Source organism: Cyclopterus lumpus, chromosome 15 (genome assembly GCF_009769545.1).
Source record: "Cyclopterus lumpus isolate fCycLum1 chromosome 15, fCycLum1.pri, whole genome shotgun sequence".
NCBI lineage: Eukaryota > Metazoa > Chordata > Actinopteri > Perciformes > Cyclopteridae > Cyclopterus > Cyclopterus lumpus.
The window spans coordinates 9812247-9832831 of record NC_046980.1 but is presented as its reverse complement, the minus strand read 5'-3'; the positions used below and the strand labels follow the sequence as shown (position 1 = coordinate 9832831).

Sequence of the window (20585 nt, the reverse complement as noted above, 5' to 3'; positions counted from 1 at the left end):
TCTACCTCTAGTAAACAAACCCCCAGTAGAGCATCTTGCATCCATCAAAGGATGCCTTTGACTCGCTCTGCCGATCTAACTTGGAAGGAATCCATCATACCTGTACAAAACGGTAGATGCTGTGGTCTCTCTGGAGTCGTCCCGTAAACAAACACATTCTGTTGAGGCGTGTGTAAAGGGAGCCCTGTTACTTTGACTGCAGAAACATATAGTGTTCCCATATGTGTCTCACTTTAGGGAAATGAAACTGAAAACACTTGCAAGTTATTTGTGACCTGATTTCTGGAGCTTCTCCAACAAACTTGAAAAGTTGACCAAAAATAAAACTTATGTTGCAAACTTGTGTCTGTCTGTTTGGAAAATGTATATCTTGTTTCGCAACGTTGTATCTAAAGTCTGATTTTTTTTTACAATACAGCTCGGAGAGATATAGTAATTCGAGTTATTTTTTTAAAGATACAGCCGACAAATCGAGCTTTGAAAACAGTTGTGTAGCTTGAGACATATTATACACTTGAGGAAATCCTTTGTCCTTCCCTCTCAGCCCTAATGTGTCTCAGCATAGCACAGGCCCTTCTGTACAAAACCCGAGAAAGGCACTTCAGTCTTTATTGATAGTTGCGTGAGTAGGACAAGTGTAGTTATGTAACAGATCTTTCTTAAATTGCATGTGCATCATTGTTGGTCTGCACAACCCCTGAGGCATAGTTTGATTTCAGCAGATTAATTTAGCTTCCTCTCTTACGCAACACCATCTCATCTTTCAAGCCGTCTCACTGATCTCAGGATCACCTTTGACTCCTTGCATGGGTGGCTAGCTACTGAACTGCACACCCTTCATACAACCTTATAAAGGAAACAACACCGCTCTTAAAAAGATCCTTAAACATCCGAATAAGACCTGAAGGCAGGAAAGCTGTTCGGCAGCAGGCTGCACAGAGAGAACAGAGCAATCAACAATGGATAGCAGCTGCGATGGATTCCTCAATACAGTGTGTAAGGATGTAAAAGATCACACAGACACAAATGGTGTTTGATGAAAAAGAATACATTTTTGACTGTACCCCTGCAAAAAAGCATTTTAAATAAACAGAAATACTTTCTTCATCATGCATTCAGGTTGAATTGTATAGGAAAATAACCCCCAGGAAACTATTAGTTGAAGAAAAATAATCAAACCAGTAAAATATTTCATCATAAAAGCAATGACGCATTGTGGCTGTAACACTGGCTTCAGTAGACGTTTATACTAAGTGTGTTATATATAAGTGTGACATGTGAGCGCCTTCATAATGAATCAATGGATTATTTAAGATGAGGAAGCTATTTACAGAAAGGATGTGATACAGTTATCCTTAGTACATGGGTCTTAAAATAAGAGAGAGGGAAGGATGATTGGTCTGAGCTGATGGTTGTGTCAGCTGGGGAATGAGGTCACAAGAATGGTTTAGCTGAGATAAACAATAGTTCCATGGAGATCTGGAATCACTACTCATATATATATATATATATATATATATATATATTTTTTTTTTTTCAACATAAACTCAAAGAAGGACTCTCATAAAAGGACAGATTAACAACATAAGGTTGAATTCGGAGCAGCAGATATTGTGATATCCTGAGTTGTAGTCCCTAGTATGGGTCACACTCCAGAACTTTGAGTCCTACAATTCTTATAATGCAACTCAAAACCATCTTTCCTTCATGGTAAATGCTCATATCTTTCAAACCCCACATCTCAGTTTGTAATGCAGCCTTTAATGCAGAATATGAAATCTCAAGCCCACGTCAAAATAACCCTGATGACATCATGAAGGTCATTATCTCAGACATTAAAAGGGAACTGCACCAATTGTACACATCAAGTTGCCAAAGCCTTCTGTGTTTGTGCTGCAATATAATAAATTGCCTGAAGTGATGTCATCCTCAGTTTGAATATGAACGAATGTTCAGTTAGAGAGAAGTGAAGTTACCAGGCCACCGAAGCCCACTCCTCACCTAATGCTTGAAGCTAGCAGCTTGAGCCTACATTAGCTCCTGCTAGCATAATGCATCTAAATCTCTTTCAAGTTGCATTGTGGTGTATTGTAGGGGAGTTTTTAACAGTGAAAAAAATGCAGAAAAAAAGATTAAATATTTATTTTTCACTACAAACTGTCTATTGTGAGTCCAACAATGTTAAAGGCATGCTATTAGGGCTGTAGTCAACCAAGGACAATCTTGGTCTACTGGAATTCTACTCACTCTTCAACTTATCAATATTATTCGATTAGCTTAACCTAATTATTTTAGACCTAAATTATAACAACATACTCAAAGCAGACCATTCATTTGGTCAAATGTGATATGTTTACACTCAAAGCCTATCAAGTAGTGATGATATCTGCACCCACCTGACCAGTGAGAGCCAATAGTGCCGCATAACACAGACAAATATGCATTAATCAACCACCCAAGTTCAACCCGCAAACCACCGACTTTATGCATCATAGCAGCACAACTGTCGGAACTGAAGACTGAGACGAGGACGGATCATTCCAAACCGGTTTCTTTGTTGTTGAATAGGAGCAAAACAAATAACCCTTCATTAAAGACATGATCTCTCTTTTTTCTCGCTCTCTCTCTCTCTCACTCACTCACACGTCCCTCCAGCCCCTGAAAACAATGGCTTGAGAAGGGATTTTCCACCACATAAAAGTAATACCTCCGAGGTTGACCAACCGACCAGAAGGTGTCAGCCCTAAATTGATGGAGTCCACCTTTAAAGCCACAGAAGACATTACACAACTGTCTCACAGACTGAGTGCTACTCTTTGTGACAAGTAAACTGATCCGCATGCGTTCAATTGGTGGAGTTCCCCTTTAAGAAACCTTAAGCTCTTAAAACACATTATCCAGCTGACACAGCAATCTATATCACTTCAGTCAACAAGTCTATCTCAACTTATTTTCTCTCATATTTTTACTGTCTCGCACATTTATCTCAAAAGCCAAATCAAGGTCACCCCAACAAGCCATTCTCTCCACTCCACAGAGCTCATTCACAGCTCCATGCTCCATTTGTCTCCGGTAAAAGAAAACAACTGCAGCAGATCTGTAACTCCCACCTAGACATATTGTGTGATTAAAAGCCCACAACAGGTGAAATTTGGCTCAATCTATCAAGCTGGTGTAGCCTTAATATCAGACCCAAGTGTAAGCATCATTAGGAAACTAAATGCACCCTTCTGTTGAAGGAAAATATGCAAATGGCCAGTTCACATCACCAGACTTTGATGTGTCCGCCCATATTTCAGAGACTAAGTGTTTGCTGAACTTCAGCCAACTGCCGAGACAATAGTGGGCCTTTGAGATATACCATGCTCCCCAGGAGTGAAGCTCTCGGGCTATAGAGGAAAGCTGATAGCCAAGTGATCCTTTAGCTGACGGAGGGTCGAGGCTTTCCGGTTTAAGCCATCAATGTGGGGATGAAGGTGATCGATGTGGGAAAACCAGAGTAGAAACAGTGGGATTTATTCACAGGCATGGGACTAAACATTAAGGGATCTTTTCATTTTAATTGTAACATGGAAACAGTCTCTTATTCTACCAAACCATTTAAATGTAAATATGTGTAAAGCTGTGTTGAAAGTTGAATTCTGACTTGGATTCACAGAGTGAGGCGTTGCTCTGGTTTGACTGCTTGGAAAAACGACCCCAGACATGTCATTACCTGACATCATCCCTCCTCCTCTTTGTGCATCCTCTGGGGATGACCAACACACTCCTCTTGTTCTTCAACAAGAGCCGTGTGCTGATCAGCACCACAAGGCCAGTGAACCCCAGATAGTGGCACTCTGGCGCTGGATACCAAACAGCCCAACACGAGATAGCAAGCTTCTCGCTGTCAACCACACAAGGAGAAATGAGGTTAAATGGCACTATCTACGCAATACGGGAGCCTCCTCTATTTTTATTAATAATGCTGACAGCCTCTATTCTTTGGAGAGAGGCTGCACAATTCTTGGAAATGGTTATAAATAAGTACTGAGGCTTCCACAAGGATCCCTATTTATCTATTGTGGAGGACCTGTTTGCTCTTAATTTCTTTGATGTAATGACCCTTTAAACAGCACGTATAACTTGTTAGAACGAACTTCAGACATTTTCAAATTCCCCCTCGGGGGGAAATTTCTTTGATACTAACGACCGTGGTAACTATACAATCTTCCTAATCTTTCACCATCTTTTTCCACTGAGCTATTTGGTGAGAGTGGGAAAAGTGGAGCAGCTGTATGTAACATCTCCTTTTAACCACTCACAGAGATGCAGAAAGGTTTCGAGTAGTGAAGCATTATAGTAACAAGACCCTGTGAGGTCTGTACAGTGCTTTGAGCTCAATACTAAACACAAAGTACTGCTGATGCTGACGGGAATGTCAATTAGTTTTTGCAGATATAGATATATAAATATTGGACAAATTGTATTTCAGAGGATCACGATATTAACAGAGTAATCCTGGTTTCGTATGCATCACTCACCTAGCAGCTGGACCCCCCTGGTGAGGCCATAGATGTCTATGAGAGCCCACAGCGGCCCAGAGACATGAACCCCGCTGAAGAACAGCATTGGGCTGGAGTCGTTGATGCGGTAAAACACCCGGCCCTTCTTGTCCACCCAGAAGGAGATGACGCTTCCCTCGTTGGAGAGCTCCTCCGGTAGGGCTTTTGCCCAGAAGCCGCTCTGGGAAACCAGGTCGGGGCAGGCGTACTTTGGCAAAGTGTCTGGGTTGATCCTCGATGGGTCTTTGGATGTAAAACCAAGACGTAGAGCACCGCTCCAGCAGCACTGCTTTTTAGTGATCTGGAGAATACATGTTTTTATTTAATGAAGAAAATCAATTCAAGATGAACTGTTGCGTGAACTGTAAGAGGTGGAATGTTGGCACTGCACTACTTTGAGCTAATTGATCAAATCGGCATGCTTACATGTTCGTAATAACAAAGCTAACATGCTGACTTGAGTTCAGCCGGTGTAACTAACAATTCCCATGTTCGTTGTCTTATTTTTAGTGCGATAGCATCTAATAAGTGCTCATAAGCACCACACAGAAAGAGGATAATAAGAATGTCATTATCTTTGCAGATATTTGGTCAAAAAACTAAGTTTCTACCTCATATCCTGAAGGGGAATTCAATGTCCTTCAATGTAACTTCAATATTTGATGGCAATTCATCCAACCGTTACAATAGATAATCCAGAGATATTTCAGTTGAGACCAACACACAGACCAACATAGCCATCCATAGGGCCAAGCCGTTAGCTAAAAATCAATTTGAATCAAACTAAGACTAGTTATCTCCGTATGTTTATCAAACAATTTTTGTCTTATTTTGAGCTTCTATTTACTTTGCATTTACCGTGCCAGATAACAGTGTTCCTCACATGGCAATGCTTGCCCTGCTCTCTCACTTTCGAGACATAGATGGCCCGATAGGTGAAGTGGAAACTTGTTCTAAGCTGCTGCTGCTTTGGCCCACACAAGAGCAGAGAAAAGAGAGAAACACAAAACAGGGGAGAGCAAAGACGGGGGATGGAGAGAGAGAGAGAGAGAGAGAGAGAGAGAAAGAGAGAGCGAGAGAGAGAGAGAGAGAGAGGAAAATAAAAACATGCTGAGAGGAGTGAATAAGGGAGAAAGGACTTTAACCTACTTATCACAGTCACAATTAGTGTCTTAATTTGTCACTAGTCTACTGTAAATACTAATATTACAAAATACAGTATATACGTATGTTGATTGTGCAGTATCTTGGCAGTAATAACCTTTACAAGAAATTGGTGCACTGTATGTTTTGGGAAATTAATGTTTTTTACAGGAAAAGATGGAAGCCATCAGGATGACTAATGTTGGTCGTGTTGTAATCCTCGGGGTCGTTTCACATGGAGGCGGCATCATGTTTCACAAATTATTTAAGAGACATTTTCTTTTGTTTTAATGAGTTGAGACTTCAAAACGAGGAACAGGAAACAATCTCATGCTACAAATTGCAGCTTTCATGTTGACATTTGGTAAAACAGGCCTGACATTTAAAATAAATATGTATCGTTTTTCAGTTTATTCATCATTTTCTGAGGCCGTTGCATTTGTTTCTATTATGACAACTTCCTAGATTTGCATTTTGCATTATGTCACAATAGTTCCTATCAATGCCCTACTCAGACGTCAATTTACTTTAATTATATTTTAATATAGTTACTCATGCTGGGATCTTTCAGTTGACCTCCTGTTGTCATGTTTACTGCTTGTCCTCTCAAAACATGATCAGACTTAAAATATATTATTATTTGCAACTCGGACACGGCTATAGTTACCTTCAGACGAACTTGTTCATACACAGCAATAGGTCTGTTGCTGAAGGTGATGGCATTACAGAAGCTGGCCTGTCTCTTGACAGTCCTCTGGGACATGTCCATGACGATCTGCGAGCCCTTAGTGCTGGGATGGAAGAGGAGAGGGAAGGAGGACAGACTTCCACATGGCTGGATGGGCAGGCAGCGCTTTGGCTTGTGGTGGCATCGGTGAGATGTGGCAGGAAATGGTCCGTTCATAGAATCTAAGTGGGGAAAAAAAAGGTGTTGCTTGCTTAGTCCCCAGGTAGGGAGAAGAAAATACAACACTGAATACATTCTTCTTGGGGCACAATTTACAGTAAAATACCCACACTTTAAATTAGATTACAATATTGGATGACACGGTCTGCACCACCACAGGCTTAATTTTGAATATATTCTAACATTGTGAGTTGGACACCTGGTTGTGACCTGCTGTCACATGTCATTTACTCTCACATAGCTCACCTTTTCCTGTAACAATGTCCAATGACGTAAAAATGTATTCAAATAATCTACTTATTCTCAAGGTACTCAACCACACATCTATTGTACTACAGGCGTAAAAGGACAATGTGCAAGGTAAATTACATGCAAGAGTGTCCTTGGATGGAAAAAGACATTCAAGGACAGAATTGCTCCCTTGGTTACGCAATTAAAGAGAACAATGTAGCTGTGAGACGTTCATACAAAATGCTATTTTTTTTCACAAAATGGTCACTTAGCAGTAAGACCAAGAACTTGTTTGTATGTATTATTCTGCTTGTTCTTAAGAATAACAAGCAGAATAATATATAACACCGTGCTGGAACACATTCGTACAACAATCAGTAGAGAGGAGGAAATGGAGGACAAAGAAAACAAAAATGATTAGCTAACATTTAAGATGCTCTAACGTCATCTCCAACAGCTGACTTATTGTAGCAGAAAGCAAGCTTTAAGATCTTACAGTTCTTAATGCGTATATGTTTCAGCTGGCTGTATATTCAAGGCTACTCTTAAAATAGCGAGGCATGGCTGTTACATGTTATTTCCAGTTGTGGCTCATGTTTTAAAGGGTGCATATTAATCACAGTATTTTTGCCTGAGAGTCAAGTAAACACTACCTGCCTTATCAGAAGGATTTGATTTGATTTCTAATTCAGTTTTTGTGACATTAATCGTGTTTTTCCCGGTCAGGAAGTTCGCAAAAATAACAGCTGACTCAAATTGCAACATTTGACTAGTGCATCAGAGCTTTTCCTGTGTGGAATGAGAGAATTATGACTGACCCCACACACACAGTAACCTCATAATAGAGCAAAACCTCATTTTGGGTGCTTAATGTCATCATGACCATGATTTCTCGCTCATTCCCTTTGTCTTTTCACAATTCTCTTTAAAGCACAACACCAAGGTCACTGTGGTGTTGTTTCTCACAGACATTGGGTTCTCATTAAATGTAAAACAGGATTATGCAGTTGATGGATGACATGGTAGAAATATAATCTCATCAAGCCGTTTTATACCGTTTTCTGCCCTACAATACTTAAAGCCTCACCACAACGACATTTAAAAGTATTCAAGTACCATTGAATATGCCAAGATTTAAATCCCAATAAATAATTCAGGCCTCATTAACACTTCTTCGTCCTTGAGAACTGTTTGTATTTTCACACCTAAATTTGGAAGACTGTGGAGGAGCTGCGGTGTTTGTTCGTGGGAGAAGTGGATTTAATGAGCCGCTGATGAAAGACGACTATTCTTGCTTTCCTTTGAGTGGCCTTGGAGGGTCAAGAGGTTTATATTGTACCCTGGAGACAAATCAATCAACGCTGTCAAGATTGGCACTGACTAACCATGTGACTTCTGAGACCAGCTCTGATACAGCAGCACCATTGGACGTTAAAGCCTTTAATTTGTTGAGGTTAAACTAGGAACTAGGGGTCTTTCCCGCCACGTCACAATCACAGAGGCTCTGCCAAGTGTTCTGGGCTCAGTGCAGTGTATTTGTTAAGCTCTTCGCATGCTCTTGTCGCTGCGGAACAATGTTGAATTGTGCTCTGTGCACAACAGTGGTCTTAAATGAAGTCATAACAAATCCTTCAACCGTATTGCATCCATGATGTCATGTCAGACATGATGTCTTCTGGAAAACAAAACAGGACTGTATTGTACTCCATTAACGAGCAGACCCAAGACTGGATAGTGTAGTGCCTGTAGTCTGAAACACATCACAGGCCTTGTGCTTGACCATCTAACCAAAAGTCCAATATCCAATTCATTTTTCATTACATTGATATCATTTCGGATGCTTTGAATTTGAATTCTCCGGTTTTCTATTTTTACATCCCAGGCCTCTTGGGTTTAAAGCATTCAGAGCGCACAGAGGACTTTATTAACTATGAATGAAGCAGGATAAGTAAATGAATAATACAAATAGTACATTTGATTTAATGGAAATTACAAAAGTCACGCAACCTGATGGAGAAGTCAGGGTAAACAGTGACCAGAGCCCTGTCATGATAAAAGAGAGGTGCCATGACGAATGTCAGATGAGCAACTTAAGGAAGGATAATGTTGCTTAATGCGCACAACCTGACTTCCTTTGCTGTCATTAATTGGATAGGACAAACATTGCAGAGACAAAGAGTGGCCCTGGCCAATGTCACCTGGCCTCTTACGCTCTTACTCTGCTTTTTTATCCCCGGGCTCGGCCTCACTAAGGAGCCCCAACCTGAGGCCCTAATGTGGTGTGACGTTCGTACGGAGGCTCGGTGGCCCTCTCTCACAACACAAGCACTCACAGGAAGCATCCGACAGAGCCAAAGGGTATGTATATGTTTTTAGCTTTTGCAAATATGTCATAGTTTGTGTGGTTTCAGTAGAATGATTCTTATACAACACTTGAAACGTTTTAAAACATCTCCCCGTATGTATCACTGTGTATTAGTTCCTGTTACTTTTACAATGCTGTTCATTTTTCATCTGGTGACATGTTATGAGTTATCCTCTAAAAGAGAGAGAAATGTCTGCCTGATAGTCTCCCCAGTTGTCTGTTTCCTTCACAGGCAATACTGTGCTTTGTAAATGAAGAGTATTCAATCTGTGGACAAAGTTTGGGGCCTCTTGAAAAAAGTCCATGAATACATGTTCAGTGCAAAGATCTGTTAGAAGCAATTGAAAGTTAGTTAGATATTATGGACTTTAAAGAGATTTGTTTTAAGTTTCACATAAGTGGCTTTAGGTAAAGCCCTTTTTATCTTCCAGGCTAATCGGTATGTACAATGTATATATTGTAATTTACTGTACTGTAAAGTTTCGGGCTGCAACCAACAATTATTTTCTTGATTAGAGGAGCAATCATTTGGTGGAGAAAACTCTTTAAATGTCTATTAACTATCTAGTAATATTAAGTAATGAATCAACAGTGCTGCTTGTTTTAAAGCTATTTTATAAACCGGGAAGGTGAAGTGAAGCACAGTATTTTAGATAGCGAATCCAATGTTAATTGTAATCTCAACACTATGAACATGTATCTTTCTTTTTTAAACACTCAACACATAAAAAGAATCCCCTTTCTTGCTAACTGGTTTAACCTCTGTGCTAACGTCACACTGTGATGTCTTCAGTAATACAATCATGCAGTTTGCCAAATGGGGTGAGCTGAATGATTCATGAGCCCGTGAGCTGGACAGGGGCCCTGCAACATGACAGGGATGACACATTCAGGGCCCTGACTGAGCTCTGAGTCAGAGGGCCAAGGATTTCTAGAAGGATATTTCAGAAAAGCAGAATTATCATAATTAAGTTGCTGGAACAAGAGATTGTTAACCTAAGTGGTTTAATGATTATCAAAATAGTTACTGACTAATTTTCTGACAATAAACTAATCAATTTATTATTGCGCAACGCCATAATTAACATAATCACTAACTTCTCTTTCAATACACCAATTTATATTGTGGACACTATGAAGTTGTCAGAATATGAAACAAACCATTAATATGCAGAGTTCTTACTAAAACAGCAATGCTGTTCAGTACATTTAAAATGCATTAGAGACAATAAGTTCAGGTATCCATGTTGCATGTATGTATCACTTACAGAAAGCAAATGAAAACAACAGACATTATGATTGTCTGCGCACATAACTAATGAGTAACTCGGAAAATAAAACACTAAATTGTTGGTTGTATGAGCTAGTTAGTTAGAGAGAGAACATTTGAGCTGAACTGAAATCTGAAAATGGATGAATAAAAAAACACCTGTTTTAATACGCGTATATGATCAATTGATAGCCATGTGAGTAGAAAGCTGTGACAGTTTACCAACAAGAAAGCATTCAGGAAGCCTTTCAAACAAAAAAACAAAAAAAAACATGTGGGAAAAGTTAAGAACCAACTTGGTTCAGTTTATCCTTTCTGATCTCTTTAAAATTGTTGTGTAAGCCAGATTCACAAAGTAGAAGAACAATATGGAGAAACATGCATCTCTGTGGATGTGTTCATAACATGATAATATACAGGGTGTGATTTCCTGCCTCCCATTCAAAGCCAGTCGTGACTTACAAGAAGGTGGACAAACTTGGCTTCTTTCACCTCTCATGTATTTTAGTCAACCAGGACGCCTACAGTTTTCGTGCAGACAGGCTTGAGGCTGCACGAGCACGCTTCCAACTCGACCCCATCCTGTCCCGTATCATCACTTGCTTCATTAGTAATCACAAACCATTACCCGTGATGCCCTACGTGCTTACCGTAGAAGGTATTCCTGGTGATCTGACCTCCCATGGCTGGATGCAAGGTGCTTTCACCTCCTCTCGAACTACCGGACGGTGGGTCCACAGTATTCGCAGTCAGCTGCGCGTCCTCCGCGGCGACATTACACGAGCACGAGGGCGTTTCACGTAGAAGAAAAAAAAAAAGTCCCCGACAGTCGCTCAGCGGCAGGTCGCGTCTGTCCACAGGCTCGTCGACATGGAGCGGTAGGCAAGCAGAACCGGCACTCTGCGGCTCCCCCCACTCCGTACGAGATCACGCTGAAATTAGCATAAAAGGTGGTGGGGGGGGCGGGGCTTCCCGGGACTATTAACGCTGTGACGACCAAAGAGGGGACGTCTAGGATTGTCTTCAAGCAACAACACGCTCTCATTATCCAGAGGACACTTATTTTCCTGTAAGATACATTTGAAACATTCTTCACTCACAAGATCATTGTTTTTCCTGCCTTTTATATTTGAAGTTCTGATAAGTGACCATGTGACCACTCAAGCATGTCCTGGTCTTTCCCCAATTCCTGTAGTCTTTCCCCTGAAGATGCACAGTCTCCCCCCCACACACACACACTTTGACATCTTTCACTTTCAAAATACAGGGTAGTGTTTGTATTTGTTTACATTACAAAGAAACCGAGATGTTTCCAGTAGTCTGTAGATGGGAATATAAGAGTGCAGGGAAAGAAAACAAGTGGGTTTGGCAGAAACCCACTAAAACAGTTTTCAAGGACCCATCCTGAAACTGACCGATAATACAGAGATGTCACACTGGATATTTATTCCAACCCTCTGAAGGTTCAAGGCTTTGTGAGTTTATGCTCATCGAAAGCCAGTATCTTCACTCAACACAGTTTTTTTTAGGATTTCTATTTGAATGCTTATGGATTATATGACTTGTCTTGGCAGCGGAGTTATGAAAACTGTCAAATGTATCTTCATATCTCTTTACATCAGGGGTTTCTTTTGATGACAATGCCAATTTAGTGAGCCAGCAATTTATTGAGGGAAAATGCACACATGAAATGACATATAGAACATATAGTTTCCTCATACAACAGTGTGCATGACACCATACGAAAATGTTGCTCCTCATTTGTCATGCTCTTTCCTGCAACGTGTCAATTTACGTTTGTTACATGCGAACAAAAAAACTTCTATCTTCACAGGAAAAATACTCAATTAGGTTCAGACAACAAAACAACTTTCGGAAAAGATCGTAATTCGGTTTAAATTATCTGAAGAAGTGCCGTCACTGAAGGACACAAGTAAGGTTACAAATAAATCAATGTTCACTTCTCGTTGAACATGGGGAATGACCAGTGGCCTCCTGGCTGAAACATGGGTTTTCATGAAACATTAAGATGGCAAAATGCCCCAAATCCACCTCTTTGCAGATATTTGCAGAAGCGATGAAAATATCGATGCCTGCATTTCACGTCATGTTCTTAGGCTGCACAGTATGTTTCTGAGGACCATCATTGGCCTGCGGGAAACTATATGCTTCACATTATGTGCAACATTTGAGTAGTTGCACATTTTAGAGGTTGGTTAAATGTAATCTGATCAAATGAATTTACCCTCGAAGACAGATGTCCTTCTCCTTTTCTTTCAATGTAAAGAAGCAACTTGTTCGGGCTCCAGAGCTTCACAGTTGCCGTGATGGCCCTCGTTTCCAGCGGGCACCTCTTAGGATCTGCCTTGTCGCCTTAATGTTTACGTAACGTGTGTCAGCAGCCAGGCCTGTGAGACACTGCATTGGCTCGGTAGCATGAGCTATATTCTCATGCTGTTTATACAAACTGATTGCAGTTTACTCGACTGTCTGTAAGCAATTTGCAACGAGGGTTAAGCCATACGACTGGGTTGGTGGGTTTGGGAGGTTATGCAGCATATTACATAGTGAATGTCTATGAAAAGTTGTCAAACTGATTTCATTCGTCACAGGAAATGTAGATGAACCAAAAATATCAAAGAAAAAAGTGTAAACAGAAGATTTTGGACCCTGATGGTGTGGACCCTGTAGCCATCACAGTCATGGTTAATGGAGTTTGACATGCCACCTGATCGCTGGGCTGTCAAAATCTGACTGGCCGTTCCGTAATACAAGGAGAAGTGTTGTTCACCGTGAAATAATACAATATGATGCCTTGTGACCTACAGTCATATCAAAGCAACATGCCACAAATCATGCACTGAGGAACGTTGCAATAGTAAAATATCAATTACAAAACACAAAAAGTATTTTTGCCTGAATGCAGCCTTGTATTGTCCAGAAGATATACTGTACTCTCATCGCATCTAAAGAGTATGTAGATACTTCCTAGTTCATCAACTTTTACATCGAGGTATCATTTTAAATCTTTTAGTGTTTCTTTGTGGTAATTTAGCTCCTGTTTGTATAGTCGCTAATTTTGTGTCTCCTCGTAGTAGTTTTGCTCATCTTTGTTGGTTCTTTGTGCCGTATTGTTGTCAGTTTGCATCTCTGTCTGGTTGTTTTGACTCTTATTGTGGTTGTTTTTACGTTTTACTTGCTCCTCTTTATAGTTCATTTTGCATCTTTTCATCAAAAATGTGCATCTCTTGTATCACTTTGTGCCTTTTTGCTGTCAGTTTGAATCTCTTTGTGGTCATTTCATGTTTCTTTGTAGTAGTTTTGTGTCTTTCTGTGGTCAATTTGTTTCTTTTTGTAGTCGTTTTGTGTCTTTTTCCGTCTCTTTGTGGTCGTTTTGTTCTCCTTGTAGTAATTTGATTGACTTCCCATCAAGAAATGTTTACTGCCTGGGCACAGGCCCAAGATGTCACGGGGCCCCTGGGATTGTGCCGCTTCGGCTGGTCCAGTAATCGATCCACTCATGAAAGTCACACAACGGGGCTTAAGTATCACAATTGGCAACATTTGCTTTAATTAAAATACTACTATATTGTCAGCACCTTTCAGAATTAGTGTTATTTGTTCAATAGCTTTGAACTTTTCGCTCAGAATTAAACCCCTGTATGCCCTGACAGAACAGACTGACACCTCCTCCCACAATAGATTATTTGTAGATGGGCGCCTGGCAGGCAGCAGCTGCCTGGTGGGGTGTGCTGGCGTGGGGCCTCCACGGACATCTTGACAACCTTGTTTGAGGCAGCCGTGTGCACGCTTGCTCTCTTCTGGGATGATGACGTTGAACAAAAACACCATCCAACTCAGAGTTTGGCCCCATGCCCTGCAGCCATATGCAAAACATTACAAAGCAACAAAAGATCATCATATGATCCTCAGCGGGGAGGGGTGTGTGTGTGTGTGTGTGTGTGTGTGTGGGGGGGGGGGGGGGGGGGGTCAGCAGAAAAGGAACCGGCAGGCGTGTATCAAAGGTGAAATCAAGTTGTCACATAGCGTTTAAAAGTGACAGGTACCAGGGAAGATACCAGGGGAAAGTATATTGATCGTGAAATTGTCCCCAGGAAAGATTTAGCTGAAAGGGAATAACACACAACATTCATATATAATTACCAGAATCCATCGTAATTATTTGCAAAGTATTGACTTCAGTCGTTGTCACTAAATATAGAGACCGGCTCTCCCGGTCTCTACATTGAGAGGCAAAATATGCCGCCAAACAGACACACCTTCTACTGTATAAAATAGGTAATAAATAGGTATTCATATAGTTCATTGTCACAGTCTAGTGACTTTTCTTTATTTTCTCACTTTGATAGAAAGTTGTCCAAAGGCTTCAGCTGGCTTCAAGCAAAGGATTGCAGTTATTACAAGAAGAATATAAAAGCATTATGAGCTTGGTGAGGATTTTATTTGGCCTGGCATTCAGCGGTGTGCAGGGATCCAGAGACTGTGGAACTGAAGGATCATCATTATGGCGTGTTTAAAGACTGCAGGGACGAGGAATTAACTCCCTGAGAACTTATTTATCCCGTAAGATAAAACAGTGCAACATTCAGTCATCTCTTTTATTATGCAATAACTCTCGTAACCATACAGCCTGTCGTCCACAGCAGTGTTGCTTTGCCTGCCTCGAAGGGTAATTGCTGTTGACATGTAACCAAGATGGATAAACACACCCAACGGCACAACTTGACACACTGACTCCTGGGTCACGACAAATGTTTTCCATGTCGGGTAAACCGAGTGGCAGGACCACAGTCAAAATATTTAGAGTGACTATATTTGATTAGTTATACTTTACTGGGTATGTCTCTGAAGAAGTTAAGGGACATTTTGTTCATGGTAAACCTTATATGACTAGCACTGCACCACATATGGTTTTATTGTTGAAATTCAGTTTTGGTTGGATTCAATCTGTTTCAGACACGAGACACACAACTTCAGACTTGACTGCAAGAAGCCATTAATCTCAAATCCTTTTGGCCAGGTAAAATGGCCTCTTCTCATCATCATTTGCTCTACTATAAAATAAATGTATCATTATCTTCTCACCCACATGGTAAGTCAAAACTCCGGGGACATATAAATAACTGTTAGATGGATGCTGAGTTAGCCCCCACAGCTCCATCACAGCCTTTTCCTAGACAGCTGACATTAAAAGAGACGCTATTTTACAGCCACAATCCTACATAAAATAAACATCACATTTCTCAAACTAACTCATGGACCATAATAATCAGGTGTTTTTAGCCAAACAATTGCAATGCGGGTCCATCCCTTCTATTTTCCTCAGTGGAAATGCTTTGTTGTAAACAAACGACAGTCCCACCACGTCGCCAGAGCACCGTTAGGAAGGAATATAATGAGGTATTCAGGGAAATTTGACCGACGTTTTATGTGTTTCTTTTTCTTTTTCTGTCTGAATAGATGGTTCCATTAACATCAGCATATTGGGGGATGAAAGTGGCTGATTCACCTTCGGCTGTCAGTCAAAACTTTATTGGAGTTCTGACTGGTATAGATAGGGTGAGTAGAAAATGAGAGAGTTCATCCTAAAAAAATCCCAATGTTTCTTTAGTTTACTTTGAACATGGCAGCTTTTGAATATATGTAGGCCTGTAGTTTGTTTATTATAAAGTTCTTGTTTGTGCTCAGAGGAAGCCTCTAACTATACTATACCACATACTAGGAGGCTCACTTACAGAACAAGTACAAAAGTTTGCCCAACACCTGTTTTTCAGATTTCTTTCAAGTTTAAAACCTTGATGTTGATCAAGAGAAAAACGCAAAATATACGAATTTACTTGAATATGTTAATCTTAAATTCAAACATATGATTAAAAGATTCTGTTAATTTGGTCACATGACTTCCACGAGAGTCTGAGGCTGCATGGCATGCAGTTATCCTTCTACTAGGCTAGATAATGGAGCATCAAAATAGATTGTTCAGTCACAAAAGAGGGTACATTAGCTCTAGCGAAGGCTCTCTTGCTAATCGTAGCAAACCAGAGTTTAGTTTGTTTACTAGTTCTTAAAAATGGCTGACCACAAAAATTACACATTTCTGGCACAATAGTTTTCAATGGTTGGGGGACATGTCTACTTGTCAGATTCTGGTCTTGACATTTACCAAATATTTAGTTTCTGCATTTTGGCTTAGTCAGATAGCGCTCTAGGATTGTTTCTATGTTTACAGAGTTTGTAATATTTCTCTTGGAAGTGGAATTGCAATTTGAGATGTTTCTTTATAGCTATTCTTTCTGCTAAATTGATGTTTTTATGTTTCCATTGTTTGGAAACATAAAAACAAATACAAGCTGGTTGCTTGTTCTTTTTAATGTATAACTGCCCAAGGGTTTTGAAGATCCTAAGAAATGTTGCTGCATGTGTTTGAGTAGTATTTGTGTTATACCTCTCTCTCTCTCTCACTCTTTCTCTCTCTCTCTGTTTTGTTTTATAATACTTTGCCAAAAGTGAATCACATACTGAGAAATGTACATTATGTTATCTTACATAATGACCTTAATTATGTTTGGTTTTAATTAGACTTGTTTGACCTATAAACAAGCTATTATAGATCAGAAAAAATAAATCAGATTTGGGGATACTTTCAAATCAATTGTATTCCACCACGTTTTACACCTGACGTAAGTTGTACATAATGTACAAATATTAAAAGTAAGATGGGTTGCAGATATTTTAAAAACATTATATGATTATATTTCCTTTTTCTATATCAAATTCCACAGTCACAAGCACTTCATTAAAAAATGATTCTATATCTTAGGGTTTATAGAATAAACACCTACATATTCAGATAATTCAAGCGGTTGTAAGGAACATTTATTGTTGTAAAATCTGCAGCGGACAGACAGTATGTCTGCAGAATTATTGTGCATTTTTTGGGACAGCTCTTATCAATAACCAGATATGATCGTTATGGAACATGTATTGGTGCTTGTGAAAACAACATCTGAAAGCGGGCCTTCCATCATTTATATTGCCATAGAGTTTTCAGTTATTACAATTGATCTCTTCCAGAGAAGATACAATTCAAGCCAGAGTGAAAGAAAATCCTCATTAAAGATCCAGAATCATCGGAGTCATGGTTCAAATGCTATACGATTTTCATCATCATATCCACGGTGCAATTCAGTACAGTTTCTCATACAAATGTGAAAAATTCAAGTACAATTTTCTCATGGAACATAATGAACGCTGACCTAGAAAACCATGCTTATTAAATGACAAAGTAATAGCAGACAGTGCTGAAGAACAGAGAGTGAACTAATTAGTGCTTCATTTATCTTATTCTTTTAGTTGTGCATTTATATCTGAGTACCACTGCAGTAGCTGTAGTTTAATATAACCAATAGATAGTTTAAGTACCATCCATTCTACAGATGTCGGTTCATCTGATGCAACACAGCAAATCAAATTAATTCAATGCAGCTTTTTTATCCCATCTCGAAAAAAAGCACCTGCACTTTTCCTCTAAGGAAGAACTGAATAGACACAATACAGCAAGGCCAAGTCTCAGAGCCCATTAATCCAGTTACTTACTATTATTGTCTGGTTATGTAATGATGGTGAGTAGTCATTTTTGAAGCACATGTTTTCTACTTGCATTGAAACCCCAGGCCATCTTAATCCTGCTGTACTATGAAGCAAATGCTGTCCAGCAGTACAGCTGTTTACAGTCTTATAAACTGTTTAAACCTTCACTAATATAGAGCTGTAAAGCATCGCTGGAGCAGAGTTTGACTGCAAACATGCTGGAATGTTTACTGAAGCAAAAAGTAAACCAAGTGTTAACAAAGCAACTTCATAATGAAATAAGACATTTATAATCAATACATATTTGAGGTGGTCCCTCCAGCTTTGGCCTAGTGCATACTTAAAGCATGTTAGATGAATTCATTATGATGTAATAACAATAGAGGACATAACATAAACACTGACTGTCTGTATTTGCTTATGAGGTGTAACACATTGATCTCATACTGCTGCTCACGGCGTATTTTATTAAAACGCAACCATATGGAGCATTGGACTGCTTTCAACTGCTTGTCTGTGTGGAATTCTCTGTTGAATAATGACAGTAAAGCTGGTCTTAAAGGTTCCTTATTCAACAACCAGATCATTAATATAGCAGAAAACTATTATGTTATGCAAAAATATCGTGGAGTAACGTCTCCCTGAGTAGAGAATGGAGTTGCTCCCTCTCTCTGTGTTTTGTAATGTAGCTTCTCTGTGACTTTTGTCTCTAACTTGGCCGGCTGCCTTTTATTGCATGTTAGTGCTTGTGAGCGCGCCCCACTGGGTAGCGTATGACTGCAGGGCTGCACTGCGATCTTATGACAGTTACAGACCGACTGCCCGCCCTCCAGTTCCCGCTCAGATCAACGCGGGTTAGGTCTGTCAGCACGGTTCTCCTTGTTTGCACAGTTAGCGCCGTTAGAGTTGGTTATCTGCAAGCTTTCGCCATGTTTTAGCGCCCTTGAGAGGCAATAGATATGTTTGCAATTTTGTCTTTTAGCATCTTTCGGTCTGATTTTGTTCACTGCACCAAACAATATGAAATGATGTCATTTCAGAGGAAGACGTAGATCATGTTTCAATCCCTCACAATTTAGCAGTTGCTAAAATGACATGATAATACTCTCATGTACAAACCTATTGTAGAAGATCTGATTTCTTCATGCTTGAAAGAAACCTGTGAAAGACCTCAACGGTTGATGTGTATGGAGGTGTCAAGAGAGTTTCTTGACGAGACACGTTTAATCCGGCCCAGGATCTGATGGTGTTTATTGATTTTTTCATGTTTCATATCCCCTAAAGGCAAAGGCAAGTAATAACAAGGTTGGATCTTCATTCATTAGTTGGATATTCAATTGGACAAAGGTGAATGTTGAATAAGGTTAATGAAGTTCAGTGTCCCAGTTTTCAATGACAAACTTCATACATGTTTTGAAAAGGGAGCTGATCCCTAGATCCCTGTTCCTATCCAATCCAATCCTTTTTCATATTATATATATTTTTTGCCTCAATAATCCATCCATCCATCCATTTTCAATACCGCTTAATCCTCATTAGGGTCGCGGGGGCGCTGGAGCCTATCCCAGCTGACATAGGGCGAAGGCAGGGGACACCCTGTACAGGCCGCCAGTCCATCGAGGGCACATGCCTCAATAATATAGTTTCTAAATGAGCATTTAACCTAATTATGATTACCAGCTGAGAAGCTCAGCAATAAAGAATCATTGCAGCTTTTCTTTGAAGATTCCTATTAAATTGAATCGTGTCCTATAATGTTGAGTGTGACAGTTGTGAAGAGAGAAGTGTCAGTATAGAGCTGTTGTGGGAGAATTTTGACGGCCTTTCTTCAACCCCAGCATGAGCAAAATACTGAAGTTCAAATGCAGTTTTGAACCAAACAGCAGCACTTAAGATGTGTGGTGTGTAGCCCACAGCATCTGCTGCACTGTGCGGGTGTCATGGTGAGGAAGCTTTCATTGCAATTGTACTTCAGGATCAGTAGATCAGCCCATGTATGAATAGTTGAGCCAAGGAGGAAAGCAGAGCCCATATTTGTTTGTTTCTGTAGGCGACTGAGATATACAGTGACTCGTCCCTCTCTGAGAAAACTGGTCAAAAGGGTGAAGAACAAAATACTACTTAATAAAATTTCCTGTACTTTAAAAACGGTAACGGTTAAATAATGGGGCGACTGTAGCTCAGTGGGGAACAGGGTCGTCCTTCATTTAGAGGATCGGTGGTTCGATCCCCGGCTCCGTTAGCCCATGTCGATGTGTTCTTGGGCAAGACACTTAACCCCAAAATTGCTCCAGTAGCCTGTTGTGGGAATGTTAGTAAGTCCTGATGTGCAGGTGGAACCTTAGCTCCTCCCATCAGTGTATGAATGGGCGAATTATGTCATGTAGTGTGAAAGCGCTTTGAGTGGTCGGAAGACTAGAAAAGGGCTTTACGAGTACAGGACGATTTACCATTTACTATGATAACGACAATGGATTTGCCATGATTAAAGGTATGATAAGCAAGAATTTACGA

The 20585-nt window shown here is 40.1% G+C and overlaps 1 protein-coding gene across 1 annotated transcript in view; it reads right to left on the bottom strand.

The window, feature by feature from the left end:
* LOC117744507 (E3 ubiquitin-protein ligase NEURL1-like) overlaps window positions 1–11322 on the bottom strand; it is a 29421-nt gene extending 18099 nt beyond the window's left edge. The window contains exons 1-3 of the mRNA XM_034552857.1: window positions 11111–11322; window positions 6355–6596; window positions 4524–4845 (exon numbers count right to left, since the gene is read on the bottom strand). Coding sequence (XP_034408748.1) covers window positions 4524–4845; window positions 6355–6596; window positions 11111–11144 — 598 coding nt within the window. The 5' untranslated portion in view covers window positions 11145–11322. The remainder of the gene's footprint in view (window positions 1–4523; window positions 4846–6354; window positions 6597–11110) is intronic.
* Between the last annotated feature and the right edge of the window lie 9263 nt (window positions 11323–20585).